Source organism: Platichthys flesus, chromosome 16, assembly GCF_949316205.1.
Source record: "Platichthys flesus chromosome 16, fPlaFle2.1, whole genome shotgun sequence".
NCBI lineage: Eukaryota > Metazoa > Chordata > Actinopteri > Pleuronectiformes > Pleuronectidae > Platichthys > Platichthys flesus.
In genome coordinates, this window is record NC_084960.1 from 5,362,562 (window position 1) to 5,383,398 (window position 20,837).

A 20,837-nucleotide genomic window follows, 5' to 3' on the forward strand; every position below is an offset into this window, starting at 1 on the left:
TCGCCTTCGTCAAACATGGGCAGGCTCCGAAACCTGCTGTTTTAACAGTGATGACATTTCTAAAGTTCTCTACAGCTTAAATCTGCAGAGAACATTAGATGCACGTAACTTTACCTTTTCCCCCTGTTTGCATCACCTGCAGGATTATCTAATTGGATGCACTGTACTCTGCATCATAAGGACAATACTGCCAACAATGAGACCCGATAAAATAAATCCTTGATAAGTGTTGGCAGAGGTGCAGTGTCCCGGTTGTGAAACACACACACAAACACTCACACCCGCACACAAAGCCACTTGTTACTGCCGAACAAAACGGTTTAAAGAGAATGATATTGTATTGCCACAGGCTGGGGAGAGGCCAGTGAGAAGGGGGGAGAGCGGTGAGGCTCTAAGCTGGTGCTTCATTAACTGATTTTTACAGCTCTGCAGGTTTCAGGAGCCTCCTCTCTCTCTCTCTCTCTCTCTCTCTCTCTCTCTCTGTTCAGGAGCAAGACTCTATCCCTTGCTGCATTTCTTCGGTCTTACCTGTCCGTCCGGTTTCTTCTTATCTCCTAAAGAAGAAAGCAGGTTGTCACCGACAGTGGGAAGGTTTGTTGGAGAGCAGCCTCAAGAGCTTGGTCACACTTGACAGCTTTACTCAGGTCATAGTGCAAGTCCAACATCCACGGGAGGGATCTTGCAGACTTCTACCAGTTCCCATTTTTTTTGTGGTAGAATGAGCGGGTTTTTGTATTTCGTCCTCCCGGCGTTGGGAGGATACACACTCACCTCGTTGTACCTGCTGAAGAACCCACACATTCTCCACAGGAAGAAACGCACAGCCTTTTACTGCACGCACATCTCACATAGAGGAGGTAAGAGAGAGAGGGGGGGGCCTGATCAGATTTGTGCAAACAGGTGGATGTTAATTGAATATTCAAGACGTCCTGAGAGAAGTAAACACAAATTATTGATTCGGAAATGAAAGTTAAAAAAAATAGCTATTTGATCAATATTCTTAATTGACTTTAAACAAAATATTTCATCACTTCATCAATTTCGTATTTGTTTTGTTTTCTATCTGCTTTTTTTTAAGTCACTAAATATCACAAAATGTTAAAAAAGAGAGACAATGTAAATATCTGATTACCTTTACTTCCATATGAAGCCTATTCAAACTGGAATGGAATTTCGATAGAGTTGAAACCAAACAGGCCCAAAAGTCTCCTTAGATCCAGATTTATTTGGAATTATACACACTTGTGAATATCACTTAAACTTTTCGGATTTTATCAACATCCATGAATTATTCCTCAGAAATCGATGAAAATGTTAAAGAAAGTAAAATGCCTGGATCTGCCGAATTGAATCCGAAATCATGCCAAATATAAAGGGTTCTTCTTGGGTTCATACCTCTTCCCTTCCCAAAAGTAGTGTTTGGTTTATAGTACTAAATAACAAACAAACAAATGCAGAAAAAATAATTAATATCTTTCTGGAGGTAATTAAAAACAAGTAAAAAGATGTAGCGTGTGTGCATTATAACTGTATTTCTGGGGCCCCTCTCCCACCACCATCCACCCTGACTCCTCTGTTGGTTCCCAGGATGTGGGGAGAGGATAGAAAGCACCATGGAGGCGTTCACACAGTGAGTACCACACTCTGTGAAAAGAAGACAGCAGGAAATCATCTCTTCAGAAAGTCTACTGGCAGCTGAGGATCGTTTTTCCCTGATTTTGTCTTATATTCCTGGACATTAAGTGTTTTTCCAGCCCAGTCATTTGTCTTGAATCTGATAATAGAATGATCGATAATGGATTTCCGGTGTTTATATGCTCAGCATCTCTCCGACTGTGCGCCCCATGGGTGCTGTCTGATTAACTGAGAGGCTGTTGGCTTCCTCTTGAAATCTGATCTGCATCTTGTTGTTGTCGAGTTCACAAAACGTCAATTTAATGATGGATCGTACAAAATAGATTTGTGCTTTGTGAAGGAATGATTCATATTCATCTCTTTTAACACCTTTGTTTGTTTGCAGCTTTTTAAAGAGATCTTTTCTCCATGTGAACATCTGTCTGCAGTGCGGTGGAGCAGGGCACACAGATGCTGGAGCTGGACTGTCACCTGACACGTGATGGACACGTGGTGGTGTCACATGATGAGAACCTGCTGAGGCAGACGGGACGCGATGTCACCATCTCCTCCCTCGATCTGCAGGTGAGGGGACGCGGGAGTGCTGCTTAGGTCGAAGGTCGCCTTGAGCCGAACCATCTTTCCATTGAAAGGGGTTCGTTATAAGAAAACAGGACAAGTTTCTCAACTTCTCCGATAGTTCGGCTCATAAATATACTTCGGTTTCATTGCAAAGCTGCATGTCTGCACAAACATTGACTCAATGAGAGGCCTGAACGCCTTGTGCAACTAAGGTTTGTGTTATATATTAACAGCAGTCTTTATCGGAGCTCTTCATCAGAAGCGTAGTTGGTTTCCACAGAGTTTAATCACCTTAAAGTAAATGACTGGGTTTTGTGTCCAGCTGTGTTGCAGCAGTGCAGCTCCAGCACTATGTACTATGTCACACTCCAAAGCCTGATGTGTTTAAGGCACAGTCAATTCAAAAGTTTAGTTTCACATGTGGAATGTCTAAGGAGAAGTATTGTGCTAACTTCTTTACTACTGAACTAACTAACAAACTAACCTTCTCTTTCTCCATATACCTGTTTCTCCCTCTCCTTTAGGATTTGCCTTTGTATAAGGAGAGACTGGAGGTGACATTTTATGCAGGTGAGTTCAATCCTCTCATGCTTTAGATTCTAAATCCTTAATAAAACAGCTCAGATCAGGAGGCAGGTGTGTCTCACCCCCCACGGTCCCCCAGGTCACTACAGCAGCGGTGAGGACAGGAAGTTTTCTCTGCTCGAGGACGTGTTCAAGAAGTTTCCTGAGAAGCCCGTCAGCGTGGAGATCAAGGAGAACAACAAGCAGCTGATAGAAAAGGTACAGAACACCGGACGTTAAATAAAAAAAAACACTACATGGCTCTGCAGAAATCTGCAGAGTCTCACTTCTAATTTTACAGTAGAGCAACTTTGAAAGTAAATAGATAAAACCTTGGTAAGCGATAAAACAAATCTACTCATATTTATCCAGTAGTAACATATGCTGAGATTTTCCCTATGCAGTGCACGTTAGGAAATGAATCAGATCACATTAGTTTTAGTTCAGGTTTTACCAATAAGGGCACGGATGTGTGAGGCTGAAGATGTGTAGTGTTAGATGAAGGTGTGTCACAGAGGCAGTCAGTCAACGCTGGGACTAAGAGTCAACATTAGTCTTTTCCCTGCTTGATGAGTCAGCATGTTTTATCTTTGAGAATTCAAGTTAATGTCCTTTATCAACATCAAATATTTAAAGAAAGAAATCTGAAGACACACACAGATACACACACAAAACATGCAAATAATACAAAGAAAATTATTAATAAATATAAAGAATTCACTTAAAATAATGAAACCTGGCCAGACTCTTATCGATTATAATTATATGGTTTTAAATGGTTTATATTCTTTCTAGTCATGCCTTTCACATAAGTATTTGCAAATCTAGTATTATTTTTTGTGCATAGTCTTGTCTCACATCCACTGACCTAGATTTGAACTAATATCTCCTGGTCCATGTTTGATCTGTGAGCTCCTTTCGTCCGCTGGCAGGTGTCCGACCTGGTGAGACACTACAACAGGGAGGAGATCACAGTCTGGGCCTCCGTGAACTCTGGGATCATGAAGGAATGCCAAAGAACGGTACATCGGCCACTTGGTGGAGACAGAGTTACTCCTACAGGGTTTTTCCACTAGTTCACAGACAACATGTCATTTAAAAGATCTCTAGGAGCTTCTGTCCCAGCAGCACTAGCCTGTCTGTGTCTCTGCTCCCTCGTAGAACAGCTCCATGCCGTACAGCTTCTCTATGATCCGAGGTCTGCAGCTGCTGCTCCTCTTCTACAGCGGCCTGCTGCCCTTTGTGCCGCTGGGAGAGAGTCTGCTGCAGTTCTACTTGCCACGCATCTTCAACAGGTGTGTCCTGTGCAGGCTGAGTCCGAGTGTGAGGTCATGTGTGTGTATGTGTGTCACTACGTAATGAGGTCTTTATTGTTGAAATTCACAATCTAGCTCAGAGAGAAGAGGCAGATCATTGAACCTCATGCTTAAACGTTTGTTTTCCTCTGTTTAATGGCTGCACTTCATCACTCAATCTGAGCTTTAACATATAACAATACAATATGTTACTCTGCTTGTTTGTGTGTGTGTGTGTACGTGCATGTGGGTGTGCCGCTGAAGGACGTTCATTCCTGAGGAACGCATCCTGAGGAACAGGCTGGTCGTGTTTTTGATAGAAAAGTGAGTCACATTCTTTAAAGATACACTGCAGCACCTTTCTTGCTGCTGACCTGGTAATGAGAAAGATCAAATCATTCATTGATTTCCATGTGCTGTTATTTCAGAGTAACTATGAGGAGGAGTCTTTTTAAACACCTGGCTGCCCGTGGAATTCAGGTATAAATAATTAACATATGAAGTGCAATATAAGATGAAATACAAAATGTCTATCAATTTATCTATCCATCTATCTGTCTATCAATCTATCTATCTATCTATCTATCTATCTATCTATCTATCTATCTATCTATCTATCTATCTATCTATCTATCTATCTATCCATTCATCCATCTATCAGGTCTTGTGTAGATAAACAGACGCTCACACAGCTGCTCTGAGTGTCTGTGATGCATCACTCTGGTCCTGATGTGAGTAATCTCTGCTGGGATGACATCAGCCCCATCATTAGCCCATGAGGTCATCCTCATTAGCCCATGAGGTTACCATCACCATTAGGCCTATGAGTGGTCAACTTATAGTTTGAGCATGAGAAGGATTGAGTCACATGTCGAAGCTCAGTCAGCCACTGAGGGCCTCGTCCCATGCCAATAAGTGGTGACCAACAACTGAACCTAAAAGCTACCTAAAAGTGAGGTCATGGTGTATCAATTGTCCCCCGGATGGCGGGCTGGACAATCAGTCACTAACCCTGCCTCCTCCATGTTAATGGATGGGACATTGACACAAATATAACTCACAGTACAAATCAAATATACGGTTTCTGTCATTTTCGGTAGTTCTTCTCTATCGAGTTTTCATTTTTCCAATAGGTTTTGTTTTATAAAGTTATATGTAATCCAGGATATTTGGGCTTCATTTGTATGGATATCAGGCAGAATCGGAGAGTCATCCTCCATCTTTATTTACAATCTATCTTATAGTTGATAAAGAAGGTCTTATATCTCTAGGGTCGACTGATATATCTGTAATTGCAGGTGCATCTGTTTGTGTGCAATGAAGATGAGGACATAAAGGCTGCATTTGACGTGGGAGCCACAGGCGTGATGAGTGACTATCCTGCCGTTCAGTCACGATACCTCTGCAGACACAGAAGTGAGGATTGACCTGGGAACACATCCGGTCACGATCACTTGCTGCTCGTCTGAGGAGAGATAAGAAGAAAGTGTTAGACTGATTTCCTCACCCATGAAGGTATTGGTCAAAGAGCTGTTCAACCCTGGAACCTCAATCGTTGGTGATGGAATAACGTGTTAGTAGTGCCATCTGCTATCAGTTAATTTCTATGTCCTCCACCCAAGTTTTTCAGATAGAGCCCAATGTTCAAACATACAACCACAGATTTTCTCTGCAGCAGATCTACCAGCGCTGGAGTGAATGTTTAACCAGATGGACCATGTCATCCAACATCCAGTTTCTCGTGATAAGAGAGTAAACACGACTTTGTTGTGATTGTGTCTCATGTGATTTTCTGACTTTGTGTGATTGGTTTGAATAAGTGCTGATTTTCAGAAATAAATTATGTGGGACAATTCACTTGGATTTTTGCTGTTATACATATTTTTGTGGTATTAAGTTGAAAAGACGATGAACATAAGGTAAGACACTAAACTAAAGAAAGAATACAATTACCGATACTAGAGATAATCCATGTAATAATAATGATAACCTTTATTTATATAGCAAAACAGTTGCAGGTGATTTACAGGTAAGACAGTTAAAAAGCAAACGATAAGAAACTATTTAAAAGCAATTTGATTATCACACAGCGGTAGAGCACAGATACAGATATAAAATGTTATGGATTAGGAAAGTGCAAAAGAAATAAAAATATAAATGATTAAAAATAGACGGTAAGATCAGAAATAGGAGAAAGCACATGTGTTTTCAGGAGAGATTTAAAAGAGGAAGAGTTTGACACACGGACCCCCTCAGGGAGAATGTTTCGAAGAAAAGTAAATATAGCTGAGTATAGAGTTGTTATTGTGTCGTGCATCTATGTTTAATAGTCTCACATGTACTATAAATATGCACATATAAGCTGGGGAGTGCCTGTGCAGTAACCACACCTGTGTCCTCGTTTTCCCAGGCCAAGGTCAAAGTCCATTAATAATCAACCAAGCTGTTAGTGAAACAAAGGCTGTATTTTTCTGACCTATATGTCTGTGCCTTGCAGTGTGACGAGTGAGTTAATGGAATATATTGTAAGTGGATCAGTGCAGACTAAGGCCTTTGATCCAAAGAGCAAAGGTTTGAATAAGTGACCCAGCAGAGAAAAGTAGGTATTTCTGATCGTACAGTCTGGGATATAACATAATACAGCGATCTCTGAGGACACGGGGGGCACGTCTGCAGCAATGTTTATGGAGGGGAGTTTATCAATGCTGAGATTATCCTATTTCACCTTGCACTTACTTTAAAATACTTTAAAAACTGAGTGTTTTCAGGGGAAAGGCTTTGGTGTTGTCCCCCAGAAAAAGTGAATACTTTCCAACAGAGTTAACTTGTTGATTAACTGATAAGAGAAAATTGGAAACTGTTCATGTTTGTCTTCCTTTTCCCTGACTGCAAACTGTGTACGTCCGGACAACTTTGTTCACTGAATTAATAATTGATTAATTGACTAAACAGTCTATGATAACGATGAGGTAATGAAAATGAGCATAACTTGCAGCTCAACTTATCAACAATGTACAATCAGAGATCAAATGTACACAACATGTAATCAGACGATTAAATGAATCAATAAAATGTGACGTTTTATTCCTTTCCTTAAAGACATGGTAGGATTTTATTTACAGACTTTGTTTTAAGGCTAGTAAAAAATACCTCAGGTGGATGAAGTGGTGCAGGGCAGGAATTTGGACCTTGGAGTTTTATGAAAACACACACACACACCCCGGAGAGAAGAGCAAACACACAACCTCAAGGCGCACATGCAAATAAATCAAGAAACCACAGCAACCAATCTCTTCTGCTGAATAACATTAACTGTTTACACACTCGGAAAATAAAATATCAATGAAATAACGCTAACCCAAATATTTAAGGCTCCAACAATAACTGTCATTATCAATCAATTTGATTTTAGGAAATGTTTTGTTTTGAAAATGTCAGAATAACAGCAATAAATGTCACAAACCAACTGATAAATTAAAATGTTTTGTTTTCAATAAACTGTCCATGCTCAAGTTAAGTACATGTACCTCAACTGTGAATTTGAGTACAGTACCTGAGTAAATATACTTGACTACAGTACTTGAGAAACGGTACTTTTAGTTACAAGACCTCACAGACCCCAGCAGCAGGGAAAGATTATGCACCAACAGCCAATGGCCACACGGGACTCATGTAAGACTCCGTCTGATTGGCTGACCCACATCCTTCAGGTCAGTGCGGGGCTGTGATTGGTCGACGGGGGGTTTGTTTTGCAGTCTCCGGACTTCCTCCTCTGGCTGTTTTCATAAACAAACCACACTTTCCCTCCCGCCGGGGCCGCGTCTCTCTGTCAGCCTGCCAGCAGCGACACACTCCTGCCACCGTGTCCACGAAGAGGCCGTGGAGCAGCAGCCGCGAGAACCGGGACAGACACAGGGGACAGACGCTGCGACAGCCGGAGACTTGTCGGTGTTGTCTTCATTGTCCGAGCGGACAACGCGTGGCCGACTGTCGGGACTGGGACTGAGACTCCCCCACCTCCCCCCTCACCTCCTGCAGACCGCATAACCCGCTGTAGCCGCATGGTTCCGGGCTGTCAGTGATTCTAACCCGCTGCGGAGCCCGCGAGGAGCTTCGGTTGTTTCAGGTGAGCGGACAGACACCGAGGGAAACCCCGCAGAGCTGCACTGTTGTGGCTGTGTGGAGCTAGCGTGCTAGCTAACACACACACACACACACACACACTCATATTTGCGCAGCTCTTTGTTAGGACATTGCATTGACTTGCAGTCATTGTTGACAGCCTGAACAAAACCTGATCCCCAACTTTAACCATGACCAACCCATGCATAATCCTAACCTCAGCCTAACCACAATTCATATCTATCACCTAATATGAACCAGGATTTCAGAAACTAGGTTTTGCTTGTCGTGACATTCTGCTTTTGTGGCTTTGGGGAGCTAGCATGCTAACTTAAACAAACCCCCCCACACACACACCAAAGCATTAACCCTGCAAATACACTCTGATCCCCAACCGTCACCAAACCAGGAGTCACATCTTGACCTTAAGCTTAAAGGTTCAGTGTGAGGAATTTAGTGACATCTAGTGGTTAAGTTGCATTTTGCAGCTGAACACCCCTCACCTCAACCTCCACTTCCAAATGGGAAGGAGAACCTGTGGCAGCCTTCAGTTGTCCTTAAAACTCAAAAGGTGTTTAGTAGGTCCAGTCTGGGCAACTGTAAAAAACATGGCGGCCTCCATAGAGAGGCCCCGCTCCCTATGTAAATATAAATTATCTAAATATAGGGCCCATTCTAGGGTAAAGAAACCCACTTATTTTGTATTTAGTTCTGCAAATAGTTCCCTTTCACCCAAATGTTTCCCACTGAACCTTTAACCAGCAACTCAGAAAATTATGTCTTGCCTCATTAGGACGGAGCTCTGGTCACCATTTGGTCCACTGGTCCTGACAAATTCAGTGTTGATGTTGGAAAATGTCCTGAAAAGATAACAAGATCGTGCACACACACATACACTGGGGTAGAGCTAATGTCTCCTTCAGCTAATGCATGCATTAGGACCACAGATGCTCTCCAGTGTTGTACAGAGCAGAAATGTGGCAGCACAAGTTTTGACAGGGCTTAAATTTGGGTTAACTGATTGCATCTAACGAAGCGAGGGTTGTTTGTGCAAACTGTTAGGAACCAGGAAACAAGCTGCCTGATAAGCGGTGCCTGTGCCCGACCCATCTGCTAGCATGAGCGTCTGCACACATAACGACCGTAACGAAGATGCATGACGCAGAAATGAGCTCAGCCCATCGTTTGTTCTATTTTCTTGGTATTCATTCTATATTTAACACTCGGTGAAGGATTTATGATGTGCATCCCTTGTTTTTTTATTGGCCAGTTAATCCTCTGGTTGTTCCAGCAGTACTTTTGTGAGATGAAGTTATTTGGGGTTAAAGCCTGAGAGGGTCATGCTGCTTTTATCAGATGTGTTTAAAAGTTGTAGAAAACCTGTCTGTCTGATAACATGGAATTCCTCACCCACAGTTGGAATAATGCAAAAAAATGGAAAAGGAAATCGACCTGATTGATCTAAAAGTATGAGTAACTGGTATATATCTCAAGAGTGGTTGCATGCACGACAGCATGACTGATCCACGTGTGACCACTGACCATCTTTGTGCTTCCTCCTTTTCCTCATCCTCAGATATGGTGAAGCTGACGAAGGCCAAGACATTCCAGGCTTACCTGGACTCCTGCCACCGGCGTTACAGTTGTGTACACTGCCGCGCCCATCTGGCCAACCATGACGATCTTATCTCTAAGGTCAGTTTGCTGCCACCCTGTGTTTGTTCATCGTTCATTTTAGTTGGCTCACGCAACCCTCCATGGTTCTCACGCAGTTATCTCCGCCAGGGAGGTTGTGTTTTCATTCCTCTGGGTCTGTCTGTTTTGTAGGATTACACAAAAACTACTGAACTGATTTTATTCTAAACATGGTGGACGGGGGGTCTGTACCAGGAAGGAACCCCCCCCCTACCCCCATTAAATCTTGTTGTTTTTTTGATTTTTGAGATTTTGATTGGAAAAAAACAGGTCTACTTAGAGGACTAATATCTCCGTGTGTGTGCTCTTTGGTGCAGCTTGATAACACTCCACATATTTCAAACTTAGATTATAGATGTTGAACTGGACACATTTCAATTGCCATCATATTGTGATCTTGATCCATATCAGTATCAAGTGGAGCATTACTTCTCTCTGATTTTCTTTTCTTCTGTGTCTCATAGTCGTTCCAAGGCAGTCAAGGCCGAGCCTACCTCTTCAACTCTGTGTGAGTATTTTGTTTTCGAATATCCCCGGTTCTTACAAAAGTTATTATTCTTACTGTAGGTTGTCCCTCCTATTTTTAGATCAGGGTTGTAATAACAGCCGAATGGAAACCATCAAACTAATCGTGGTGCTGTCATTAAAGAATCCTTGCCCAAATGAAGGACATTCGTAACTTGTTGGGGGGGGGGGGACATTTTCAAAGCTGTATTTGAAGCAGATGTTTTCAGTACAATGTTGTTGTTTAAAAAAAAATGTAAATTAAGACTCTGGTCTTGTAAGTCATGTTTAGCCAAGACTTTGTTCAGCTCCATATATGACTAAGTACACTGGTAGAAAATGAGTTTAGTTTACGTAGATTTATATTCTTTGCAATTTTTAAACCACTTCAATATGTTTTGTACTGAGCCTACACAGTTATAAAATCTTCTCTGATTTGATTAATTGCCTTGCAAATATCTTTTGGACCTTTTTAGAAGCAAAAACAAAGTTTGAGAATCTGTTATCATCTTTTGTTTTCCCAGTGCTTTTATTTTCCCGTAACAGTCCAGTTCTCCCTTAGAACTAATTCCCATGATCAGACATGTTTACAGATTGTCAAAAGATAATTGGAAATTCCTGCAGATAGGACCTTGAAGTAGGATGAGATCATTTTAGTCACACTCCTCCTGGGTTAGTAGGGCAGGCTCTGAACAAAGATTATGGCATCAAGGCTCCATGGTCAAAGTAACTTAACTTGTTTGACAGCATCTATTCATTTTAAATGAATTTGCTCAGGTGAAGCTTTAAATGGTCTAAATCTTTTTCTCCTAACTGAATTTATAAAGTATAACATTTTATTTAGAACGTTAGTTTGTCACTGGAGTGGATACGGTTTACTCTCCTAGTTGTCTCACTGTTGTTTGATGGCACTATGTTCGGTTTCAGGGTGAACGTCGGCTGTGGCCCTGCGGAGGAGAGGCTGCTGCTCACAGGACTTCATGCTGTGGCCGACATCTACTGTGAAAACTGTCACACTACACTGGGCTGGAAATATGTAAGCATGCACACCTCAACACGAATAGCAGGTTTGGGTTAATATCGTCATGTCCGTGTAAATATAGTCAATGTCTGCACATCCTTTTATGAAACTAGCCCTAAGCAGAGATAACAATGGTATTGTTTGAATAACACTCACACCAATGTCCTTTTTTTTTTAAATTGTATTTACCCTTGTGCTACTTCCCTCTGCAGGAACAAGCCTTTGAGCTGAGTCAGAAGTATAAGGAGGGGAAGTACATCATCGAACTGTCCCACATGATAAAGGACAACGGCTGGGACTGAGCAAGGAAAATCTTCATCTTTCTTCATGACTCTTTAAAAAGTTGCATCCCCTCACATTAAAAGGGTTCCAGTGTAGCTTCCTTATCCCGCATTCGAGCCATTGCTTCGTATGGCTTCGCCAGCAGTAGCATGTGATGCCTTATCTTTTTCTGTTCTTTGTGTCTTTTCACGGCGACCACAACACCACCATTTGCTGATCTCACTATCCTAATCGCTAGTTGTGCTGGGACATGGACCGAATGAGTGCAGGGTGGGTGTGTGAAAGACGGGCGGATGTGGTCACACAGGGACGTGTGAGTGTTGGATTTAAAAAAAAAATCGTGTTCGAGTGATGAAACTTTTATAAGTGACCTCGAAACGGTCTCACTCTGGGGAGGGGAGACCCGGGCAAGTCAAATAATCAAACCCCCTAACACTTCAAATGCAGGTATTTGGTTGTTTTCACTATTGAGTTTAGACTATCTGGCTGAAAAAGTGTATTAGGCTTATTTAACCCTACGGATCCTTTACGAGTGATACAAGGCTATGGGAATCCTTCCAGCAGTGGGAAGGCTGTTCTAGTTTTATCAGTGAAATTCATTGTTTTTTTTTTACAGTAAGATCAGTAACACTTGTTATTGTGCCAAAGGCAATCAGGGTGTTATACTAGTGATGGTCAAGGCCCACAAAAGTCTCCCTAAAGAATTCTTTAATCTGGAGTATGAGTGTCTTCTGACTGTTGGGGTATATTTTAATGTGTGTATGTGAGTGAGTGAATGTGTGTGTGTGTTTTTGCAGTGGGTGTGTGTGTGCTGAGATGCCTTAAGCTGGACGAGGTTGAGAAGAGTAGATCTGGGGTTCAAATCTAAGACTCATCACTGCACAGTTGGGATATCTTCACTTTTACTTAATGCTGATAAGATACATCCTGTGTGTTTGTGTATAGCCTCTATCACTGATACATTTACTCAATCCTCTTAGTGCAAAGTGTGATTAGGGTTTTGTAGCATATTTATGGTGATTTCTTTTTTTAAATGTCTGCTTCTTTCATGCTTTCATTTAAGTGTATTATTTTAACTTTTCATTAAAAGACAGTGTCTGTAACGTGTTGTTCACTTTCCTTTTGTGTGCGCTGTGTTGTTGACCATTGTTTCCTGCCTCAGACCTACAAATTCCTTAGAAGGGATAGTTCACATACTCTTGTGTACTTGTCCTCTCGATTGACCCTCAGTATTAATTTAACTTCCTTTTTACAGAGCATTTGCTGACGTCTGTGGCTTCATGACGTTTAAATGATTCATTGACCAGTTAAGCTTCAGGAAATATGGCCGTAACCTCTTCTGTTCCTGAATAATAGTGTTAACTATTGAATATAATGGCTGATGGCTGTTTAAGTGTTACTGCAGAATGCTATGATGTCACTGGGAAGTTTATCTTTGACTATTTGGTTATAAAGTGTCACTTTTTTTTCTTTAACCGTGTTATAAGTGGCGTATGAATTATTTTGTGAGAGAGGACACAGTGACTTTAACCTGTGACCTTAGACCACAATGAGTTCCTGTTAACAATGGCTGTGTTCTGCTCAGGTAATTAACTTTATCGTTCACGCCAGTGAGAGCAGAGATGGGCGTCAAGATGGACAAACCAAAAAACATTTTCTAATCCGTCCCACAAACTTGTTTTTGTTTTTTAAATAGCAATTGTAAAGCAATGGTTATCACACTTGAGGCCGGAACAGGTCACATGAGGGAGCACTGACCGAGCTGACAGTTTATTAGGATGTGGTGCAGAAACTGCTGACAGTCATATGTATGCAGTTCATTCAACTGTCTGTCCTGCTCTTACCTTTCATTTCTACCAGCCTATTGTGTATTGACATTGGAAATGTCTTTGTTGATGATAAACCGTGAGAAACTTTAAACAAGTAGTACTGTAGGATTATACATGTATAATGTTTGGCTGATGATCACACTTATAGGTTGGTGATTTGGTGCCTTGTTCCTGGACACGTCAACAAATCATGAGGCTGGTGACCATAATTTGTATTCAATTGTTTAATTTGTGCAAAGTGGCAAAAGTTTTGTGTTGTGAAGCCAAATTCATAGTATATAATTTGCTCCCTGAGAAACAAGTCCTGCTGGACTGCAATGGATGAATCAGTAATTGAACAGTTTTTGATTATTTGCATAATTTGATTTTGAATTTGATCACATCCCCAAACTCTCAGTTTCCCTGTACTTAGCATTTTAAGAAAACCAAAACAGGAAACAGAGCAACCATGCTGAGACCTCAGTCAAATCAAAACTGGTGTCAGATTTTAAACTTAAATGATGAGATAAGATAAGATAATCCTTTATCAGTCCCACAATGGGGAAATGTGCCATATCGCAGCAGCAAGAGTCAAAATGGGACTCAGTAAGTAATAAGTAACATGCAATTCTAAAGTGTAAGGATAATATATCAAAACTAATATATGTGTAAAAACAGGTAAAATGTAGGTGACGTAAACTGTAAAGGTCACAGAGACTGGCTGAGGGTGAAATATATATTTTAGGAAACTCTATTAGGTATTAGGATGTAAACTAGAGACACAATCTGCCCAATAAGGTACAAACAGATTAGGAGATGAGGTGAAATGTCCCTATATCTGACAGACACTAGGAATCGTCCATTTCTTCTTGACAGTGTCACCTTGAGAAAAGCAGCTCCGATGAAGTCACTCGATCAAGTCTGTTTGTATTTGTTTGACACGTGCAGGGGCCTCACATGTGGATTCAAATGAACCTGCAGCTGCCATGCTGATTTAAAAACATACATATGATATAATAAAAGATGGATGTCCCCTGATCGCAGGCTCTCTGGGCTTCCTGTGTTGCACTGTTTATTTGTTGTTGTGGGTATTTTTATTATCATTCATTTTTAAAAACAATGTGTTTAATGGTTGATTTGTACTATTTATTTGACACATAATAATTAATACGTCAGCGGGAAGTGACTTCAAGCGATTCAACCGCAGTCAGTGCACTTGCAGCAGAACATACCACAACACGCACCCCGTCCAAAAAAAACACAATTTAAACATCCATTAGTTTAAGGAGTTTACGTGCTTGTGTATTTCATGTGAAAGTCTCTGACAAGTGAGATCAAGCTCTCCGGGATATTTGATAGAGGCTATGGAGAAAGAACAAGGGTTGGATAGTGGATGCCTCTTCGTGTCGGCCACCCCCACGTCCGCGGGAATGGACGCGTCCGGGGCTGTCGGTCATGTGACTTTTTCCGTTTCGCCATTTTCCTTCTGAAGACCCGGTGCTGCCTCTGGAAAGAAGCTCCGCGATCGACCCACTCTCCGCGTTCCCCACCTGCCCACAGCCGCCTGCCGGATAGAACGACCGGGCCGAGCCCCCTCCTCCAACGAGAAGAAAGTCTGTCCGTGTAGCTGTGTCCGTCGCCCCGCGAGAGAGAAGAGCGAGAATGAGTAGCCAGGAGAGCCCCGAGTACTCGCCTTTCTTCGCCGTGATGGGAGCCACCGCGGCCATGGTGTTCAGCGGTAACTACCAGAGTTCCTTCCCTCCCTCCCCCGGGTCACCTGTGTGGGATTAGATAGAGAGTGACAACCCGCGGGTGTTGTCGGTAGAGAAGCGGGCGGGTTTCGGGAGTCGGCCTGCTCGGTCGGTCGGTCACGGTTCGCACGCACCTGTCAGCGATGCAAGGCAGTGGCATGAGGATGAGAAGGGGGGGTGGGGGTGTCCGAGCGGCCCCCTTTACCTTTCCTCCCCGGCCTCCTCACCCTTCCTCCCGGGCCTCCTCACCCAACCCCCGGGGTCGAGCTGGAGCCACGTCCGCTGGTGACGCAGAGCCTCGCCGAGGTGGCAGCTGCTCCCTGTAATCTGCCGGCATTTTGTATAATTTACAGCAAAAGCGACCATCCACGGGTTGTGAGAGAAGCAGGGTTGAATCCTCTTCCTCTTCGTCCTCCTGCTGTACCGTTCCTTCCTATCCGGATCATATGAAGGCCCGGGCCTACACACGCCAGTCTGGTGCATTTAAAGGGAAAATCCGTCCATTCATTCATGTTTGGAGGCAGGGTACACCCAGTGTGTCACATGGCTGCTGAGGGAGGGGGGGTAGGAACCACACACACCACACAAACACACGCAACTGTCTGCATATCCTGGAAGTCACTGATGACTTGATGTTAACAGATATTCAGTGGATATCTATAATTACCTCGATAAATGTCCCCGTTATTGTTTCCTTGTAAGTTTAAAGATTGATTCTCAGCCCCTGAGTGAAGGTTGTGGGTTTTAAACTTGTTACAAACCTGAGGTCAAGCAATTGTGTCACGACTCGGGATGCTTGCACCGTTCATCATCAACATATATATATATAGACAGGTAGTGAGCCTTTAGTTTACTGCTGAACATTTCGTTAGCAGACTGGAGTTCTAACATTTATCTAGAGATGCACAGATATTTCTCTCCCAATATGCAGTACCTCTGCTCAGGGTTATTAGCAAAACAGAGAAGTGATCCAATACCGCGCTCTTCTGCTCAAAAATCGAATCCGTTATTTAATCCAACGTAAGTCCAGGTGATGCTGAGGTACCAGAGCCCGGTTGAATGCAACTCAATTTTTAGAATGACCCTGGAAAAGACTCTGAATTTAATATCACAGCCTGGCTCGCACCCAGCTGGATCAGTGTGTCTGTAATTAAACCTTAATACATTTCCCCTTACACTTTTTGTTGCCTATGCCAAAGGTGTCTGTTGCTTCAAAATCCACTTCCCTTTGAGATGGTCCTGCACAGACTTTGTCTAATTGCTCACATTTAGTATAAAGGCTGTAAGAAATAAAAAGTAGTGGGTCAGTAATGGTCAAACTGCAGTTTACCTCATTAAAGTTATCAGGTTGAGTCTTTCTATTCAAGTTAAATTCAAAATACTGGCGAGTACAAGCTTTTGTTTCTCATTTACACCAAATTATCTTGTCATGTGATAAGATGCTGATATTCTGTGATGCAGATATCTGGATAACTTTTCTGCTTCTGACAAAATATTAATAACTAGTATTTTATAAATGTTTGTTATTTAATCAGCGTGGCTGCTGGCACTGAAAATGAATCGTATATTTTTCCTATCTATAAAATAGGAGGATGAGGCCTAAATAGTGTGTTATAACATTTACACCAGTAACACAGACTACTACCACACCTTGGTAACAGAGTTTAATTTGTGCTTTACAGCTTTAGATCAAAATCCACTTGCCCATAATCTCCATGTTTGTAAGTATATTGTCATAAATGTTGTTTCCTCACAGTGGAGTCAGTCTAGGATTTCTTAAAGGTTTCAGTTGTACAGAGTGGAGGCCCTGATGTAACCTTTAGGGAAGTAGATGAGGGAAATATGATCCTTCCTTAACATTTCACAAGACGACTCAGTCAAGCATAAGATATCTGTGTAGAGCTGCAGCTGTGACTGTAGCACCTTTTAAAGACACCAGGGGGAATAGGCAGTGCAGAGTTGACCCGTAGTCCATTGCAAAGAAAAGCAATCAGAAGACAAATCCCCTTTTAATTTGAAGCCAATAGAGATCAAAAATATCCTTGTGTTGCCTGATGAGAAGCAGTTAAACTATTAGAGAAAATACTGGGTTGCTTATTAACACAGTGCTTATTATCAAAAACCCTCGAATGTGTCAACACACCCACGGCTGCAAGCAAGAAGCGATGAAAGCTTAATCGTGTGAATTTTATTTATTTTTATTCGCTCTAGTGGGTCTTCATTGTGCGCCTGTGTTGTGTGCTCAGAGTTTCTCGTTGCCATCAAACCCCATGAATAATAACCAGTAATAGGCTTATGCAGTTCCATGCTCCCCAGGAAGATTGCATTAATTTCTCCTTCGATGCCGGTCAACTATTACCTTGTCTCAAATGATGACATGAACCAATACAGGGGAAAAATAGGGCGTAAACCACCCGATGGGCTCTGTGTGATATGAAAATGAAATACTGTACTTGTCCTGTCCGGAGCAAAACAGAATACTTTCTGTTGCTCGGTCATGGCGTCTCCTCCAGATGTGAAAACTACCACGTTGCACATTTCTAGCCAGAGTCTGTGGAGTGGTATTTATAGGATGGAGCCACGGTAATGAGGTACACATTCTCACATTCGTGAGTCTAAGTTGTCAATCAAGACATTTCACCTCATTTTTGTAGCATCGAAGAACGAATGAAAAACAAACTTAGCAGAAAAATACACACTTGTACATATATCCATGTGGGAAGAGCTGCTTTAAATGACAGAAACCATCTTTGAGAAAACATTATTTTCAAGTATATTTACTCTTCAGTTTGGTCCGTGTCTCTGGATTCATGAGCCGGCCACCAGGTGGCGAGCGAGATGCTTTGGCATCACTTTTTTGGGGCGCAGGCATGTTGTCCTTCTTTATATATAGTTAAACCTGCCCGCTTTTCAGTGCTCGTTCCTTCTTTGGTATTTCTGGGTTGAGAGAAAACAACAGTTGAATATTTTGTATTGTTTCACTAACACAAACTCTCCCCTTTCTACTCAGCATTGGGAGCTGCGTACGGGACAGCGAAGAGTGGCACAGGGATCGCTGCCATGTCGGTGATGCGGCCAGAGCTCATCATGAAGTCCATCATCCCCGTGGTCATGGCGGGTATCATAGCCATCTACGGGCTAGTTGTGGCTGTGCTGATAGCAAACAACATCTCCGAGAAGGTCACCCTTTACAAGTGAGATGAACCTGCAACCCATCCACCTCCTTAACTCTCAAACATACCAATATTATACATATTTTAACTTTTGAATGTTATGTTATACGAGGGTTTACATGAGGGTGAGACCCCATGAAAGAAAGTAATTATATTTATTTGAACCACCATACATTAAGTTACTTTCTACCTCAAAACAGCTTCAAACTGTTTCCTCTTTCATTTCCACTCCTCACCCTCAACATCTGTTCTTGCTCGATGTGACTTTCATGAGCAGGTTTGATCTCCTGTGACACTTGTGCAACTGACTGATAGCTGGAGCCTAAATCGTCACAATTAGGTCAAGCAAGCTTGGAGTAATGCTGAACTGTAGCTCATTTGAATAGTACCATGAAAAAAAAACAGTTTATCTCCGATATTCAGCGAGGAAACTTTTATAATATGAAGAATTCTGGAGAGTTGGGTGTATTTTTTGTTCCAGTGACAGCTCTGCTGGTTCAGAACACTGGGGATAATGGGTCATATCCACAGTTCAGTTGTACAGTCGGATCTCCAGGCTTTGTTTTTTCTCTACATGAAAACCACCTAATCGCTCAGACAGTGCCCAACAGAATGAATTACCTTGTGCGGCTGCAGGGGGCGCTGTTTCTTTCTAAAAGAGACATAGTGCTGATTTAAATTGTTTTTAATTCTTTGCTCTGATTTATATTCGGGTCATCAGATGGATTTGTTACTAACCCCACCTGAAATCGTTCAGACATCAAACAGTCAGCCTCTCCTGACTTGAAGCACTGTTTATAACAACCTGTATGTTTCAGTCAGTATGACCTTGTACACTAACGGAACTTCTCTCTCTCTCTTACAGGAGTTTCCTGCATCTCGGGGCCGGGCTGAGTGTGGGCCTCAGCGGTCTGGCGGCCGGGTTTGCCATTGGCATCGTGGGCGACGCCGGTGTTCGAGGCACCGCCCAGCAGCCCCGGCTCTTCGTGGGCATGATCTTGATCCTGATCTTCGCTGAGGTGCTGGGGCTTTACGGCCTCATCGTGGCCCTCATCCTATCTACAAAATAAAGTGTCTGCATCAAACACCATCTCATTCATTCCATATCCAAGCAGCAAGAACAAATAGGAGATTTTCACCTACTTCCATTACACCCCGCGGGTCTGACAGGATGGGATGGCAACAGAAACATGTCGGCGGTCGACTTTTGACAGCTGTGTCCTCAGTAGATGTGATCTATCCATATTGTTTAAAGCCATCCAGTTGTGTCAGGTCCTTCGTGTACAGTACGGGCATGAAGATGTATTGGTTGTTGTGGGATGATGTGTGGACAGTCTGCCTGATTTGTTGTCTGATCTTAACCTGTACAGTGATCCAGAGTCCCTTCACTTCTGTAAATGTAGTAACCAGTCTGTGCTGTGGGTGTGAGTATAAATGTTTACCCCTCTGCCCATTCCCCTCCTTTTTGTTTTCTGTTGGTGGTTTTGATTGTAATTCTCTGTTTTGAAACTGATGAAAAAATCGTGCACATTGGTATTTTATTTTTTCATGTTCTTTTTCGGGACCATTTTTGATTCAGGAGCTGTCAAGACATATTTTTTTCACTATTTATGGAAAGCTATGACGATTTTGACTCAATGAAACTGTCTTAATGGAATACTGTTAATATTAAAATACCCTATATACATAAAAATACATATAAATTATCTGTGTATAGTTAGATTAATCGCACTGTGGGTAATTGTTCAAAGTGCTTTGAATTCCTCTGGATGTAGTGTGATTATTAATGGAGGATGTCCACATGTTGACTTGGAGTTTGTCTGTGTGTGTGTGTGTGTGTGCGAGCGCATATGAGAATGACTTGAGTGTGTAATGCGTGCAAGTGGATTTATGTTAAATATGACATTCTCAAACACTAGTATCGTTTACTTGTAGTGCTGCTGTCTTATTTGTTTGTTTTTTTTGTTTAAGGTGAGAGGTCACTGTTCAGCCATGCCTGTCAGATTTCCAAATAAAACTCAACCTCCTCCAGAACGTCTTTGTCAAGTCATTTAATGTCTGATATCAATGGGATAAGTTGATTTACAGCAACAGCAACCTTCAGACTTTTCACAGTCATCAGCAGTTAACTCCAAATGGAAAAGCGAAAAATCGAAAACACGTTTACATACTTTTGAGATCTGTGTAGTGTTCATCAGTATTATGACTGGATTCTCTTCTCTACATGAAAGATTGTCATAAAAGATGCGGTTTTGTTTTTATAACTTTTCCAAGTCCAAATATGGTGTCAGCAAAGAGTTCTCTAGTTTCTTATTCTCTCTGCAGTCAGAGTCTAAATCCACTTCATAGAAACAAATCAGACTATAAATAGAATGTTTTGAACTGGTCTCTAATGTCTGAGTCATGTCTCGTGCATGTTTGAATGT

General features: G+C 42.1%; 3 protein-coding genes across 3 annotated transcripts; all 3 read left to right on the forward strand.

The window, feature by feature from the left end:
• Nucleotides 1–483: 483 nt before the first annotated feature.
• gdpd3a (glycerophosphodiester phosphodiesterase domain containing 3a) lies at nt 484–5,912 on the forward strand. Its single transcript, XM_062408957.1, has 10 exons — nt 484–857; nt 1,588–1,630; nt 2,064–2,199; nt 2,721–2,766; nt 2,861–2,979; nt 3,693–3,782; nt 3,922–4,055; nt 4,320–4,379; nt 4,484–4,535; nt 5,354–5,912. Exons 1-10 carry the CDS (start codon nt 719–721, stop codon nt 5,480–5,482), a joined length of 948 nt encoding a protein of 315 aa, XP_062264941.1. The 5' UTR covers nt 484–718; the 3' UTR covers nt 5,483–5,912.
• Nucleotides 5,913–7,823: 1,911 nt separating this feature from the next.
• Nucleotides 7,824–12,782, forward strand: ypel3 (yippee-like 3). Its single transcript, XM_062408959.1, has 5 exons — nt 7,824–8,181; nt 9,754–9,872; nt 10,337–10,380; nt 11,304–11,412; nt 11,610–12,782. The coding sequence occupies exons 2-5, from the start codon at nt 9,756–9,758 to the stop codon at nt 11,697–11,699; spliced, it is 360 nt and encodes a 119-aa protein (XP_062264943.1). The 5' UTR covers nt 7,824–8,181; nt 9,754–9,755; the 3' UTR covers nt 11,700–12,782.
• A 2,164-nt stretch (nt 12,783–14,946) lies between these two features.
• atp6v0ca (ATPase H+ transporting V0 subunit ca) lies at nt 14,947–20,445 on the forward strand. The gene is made up of 3 exons (XM_062408958.1): nt 14,947–15,225; nt 18,249–18,432; nt 19,277–20,445. The coding sequence occupies exons 1-3, from the start codon at nt 15,150–15,152 to the stop codon at nt 19,479–19,481; spliced, it is 465 nt and encodes a 154-aa protein (XP_062264942.1). The 5' UTR covers nt 14,947–15,149; the 3' UTR covers nt 19,482–20,445.
• Nucleotides 20,446–20,837: the final 392 nt, after the last annotated feature.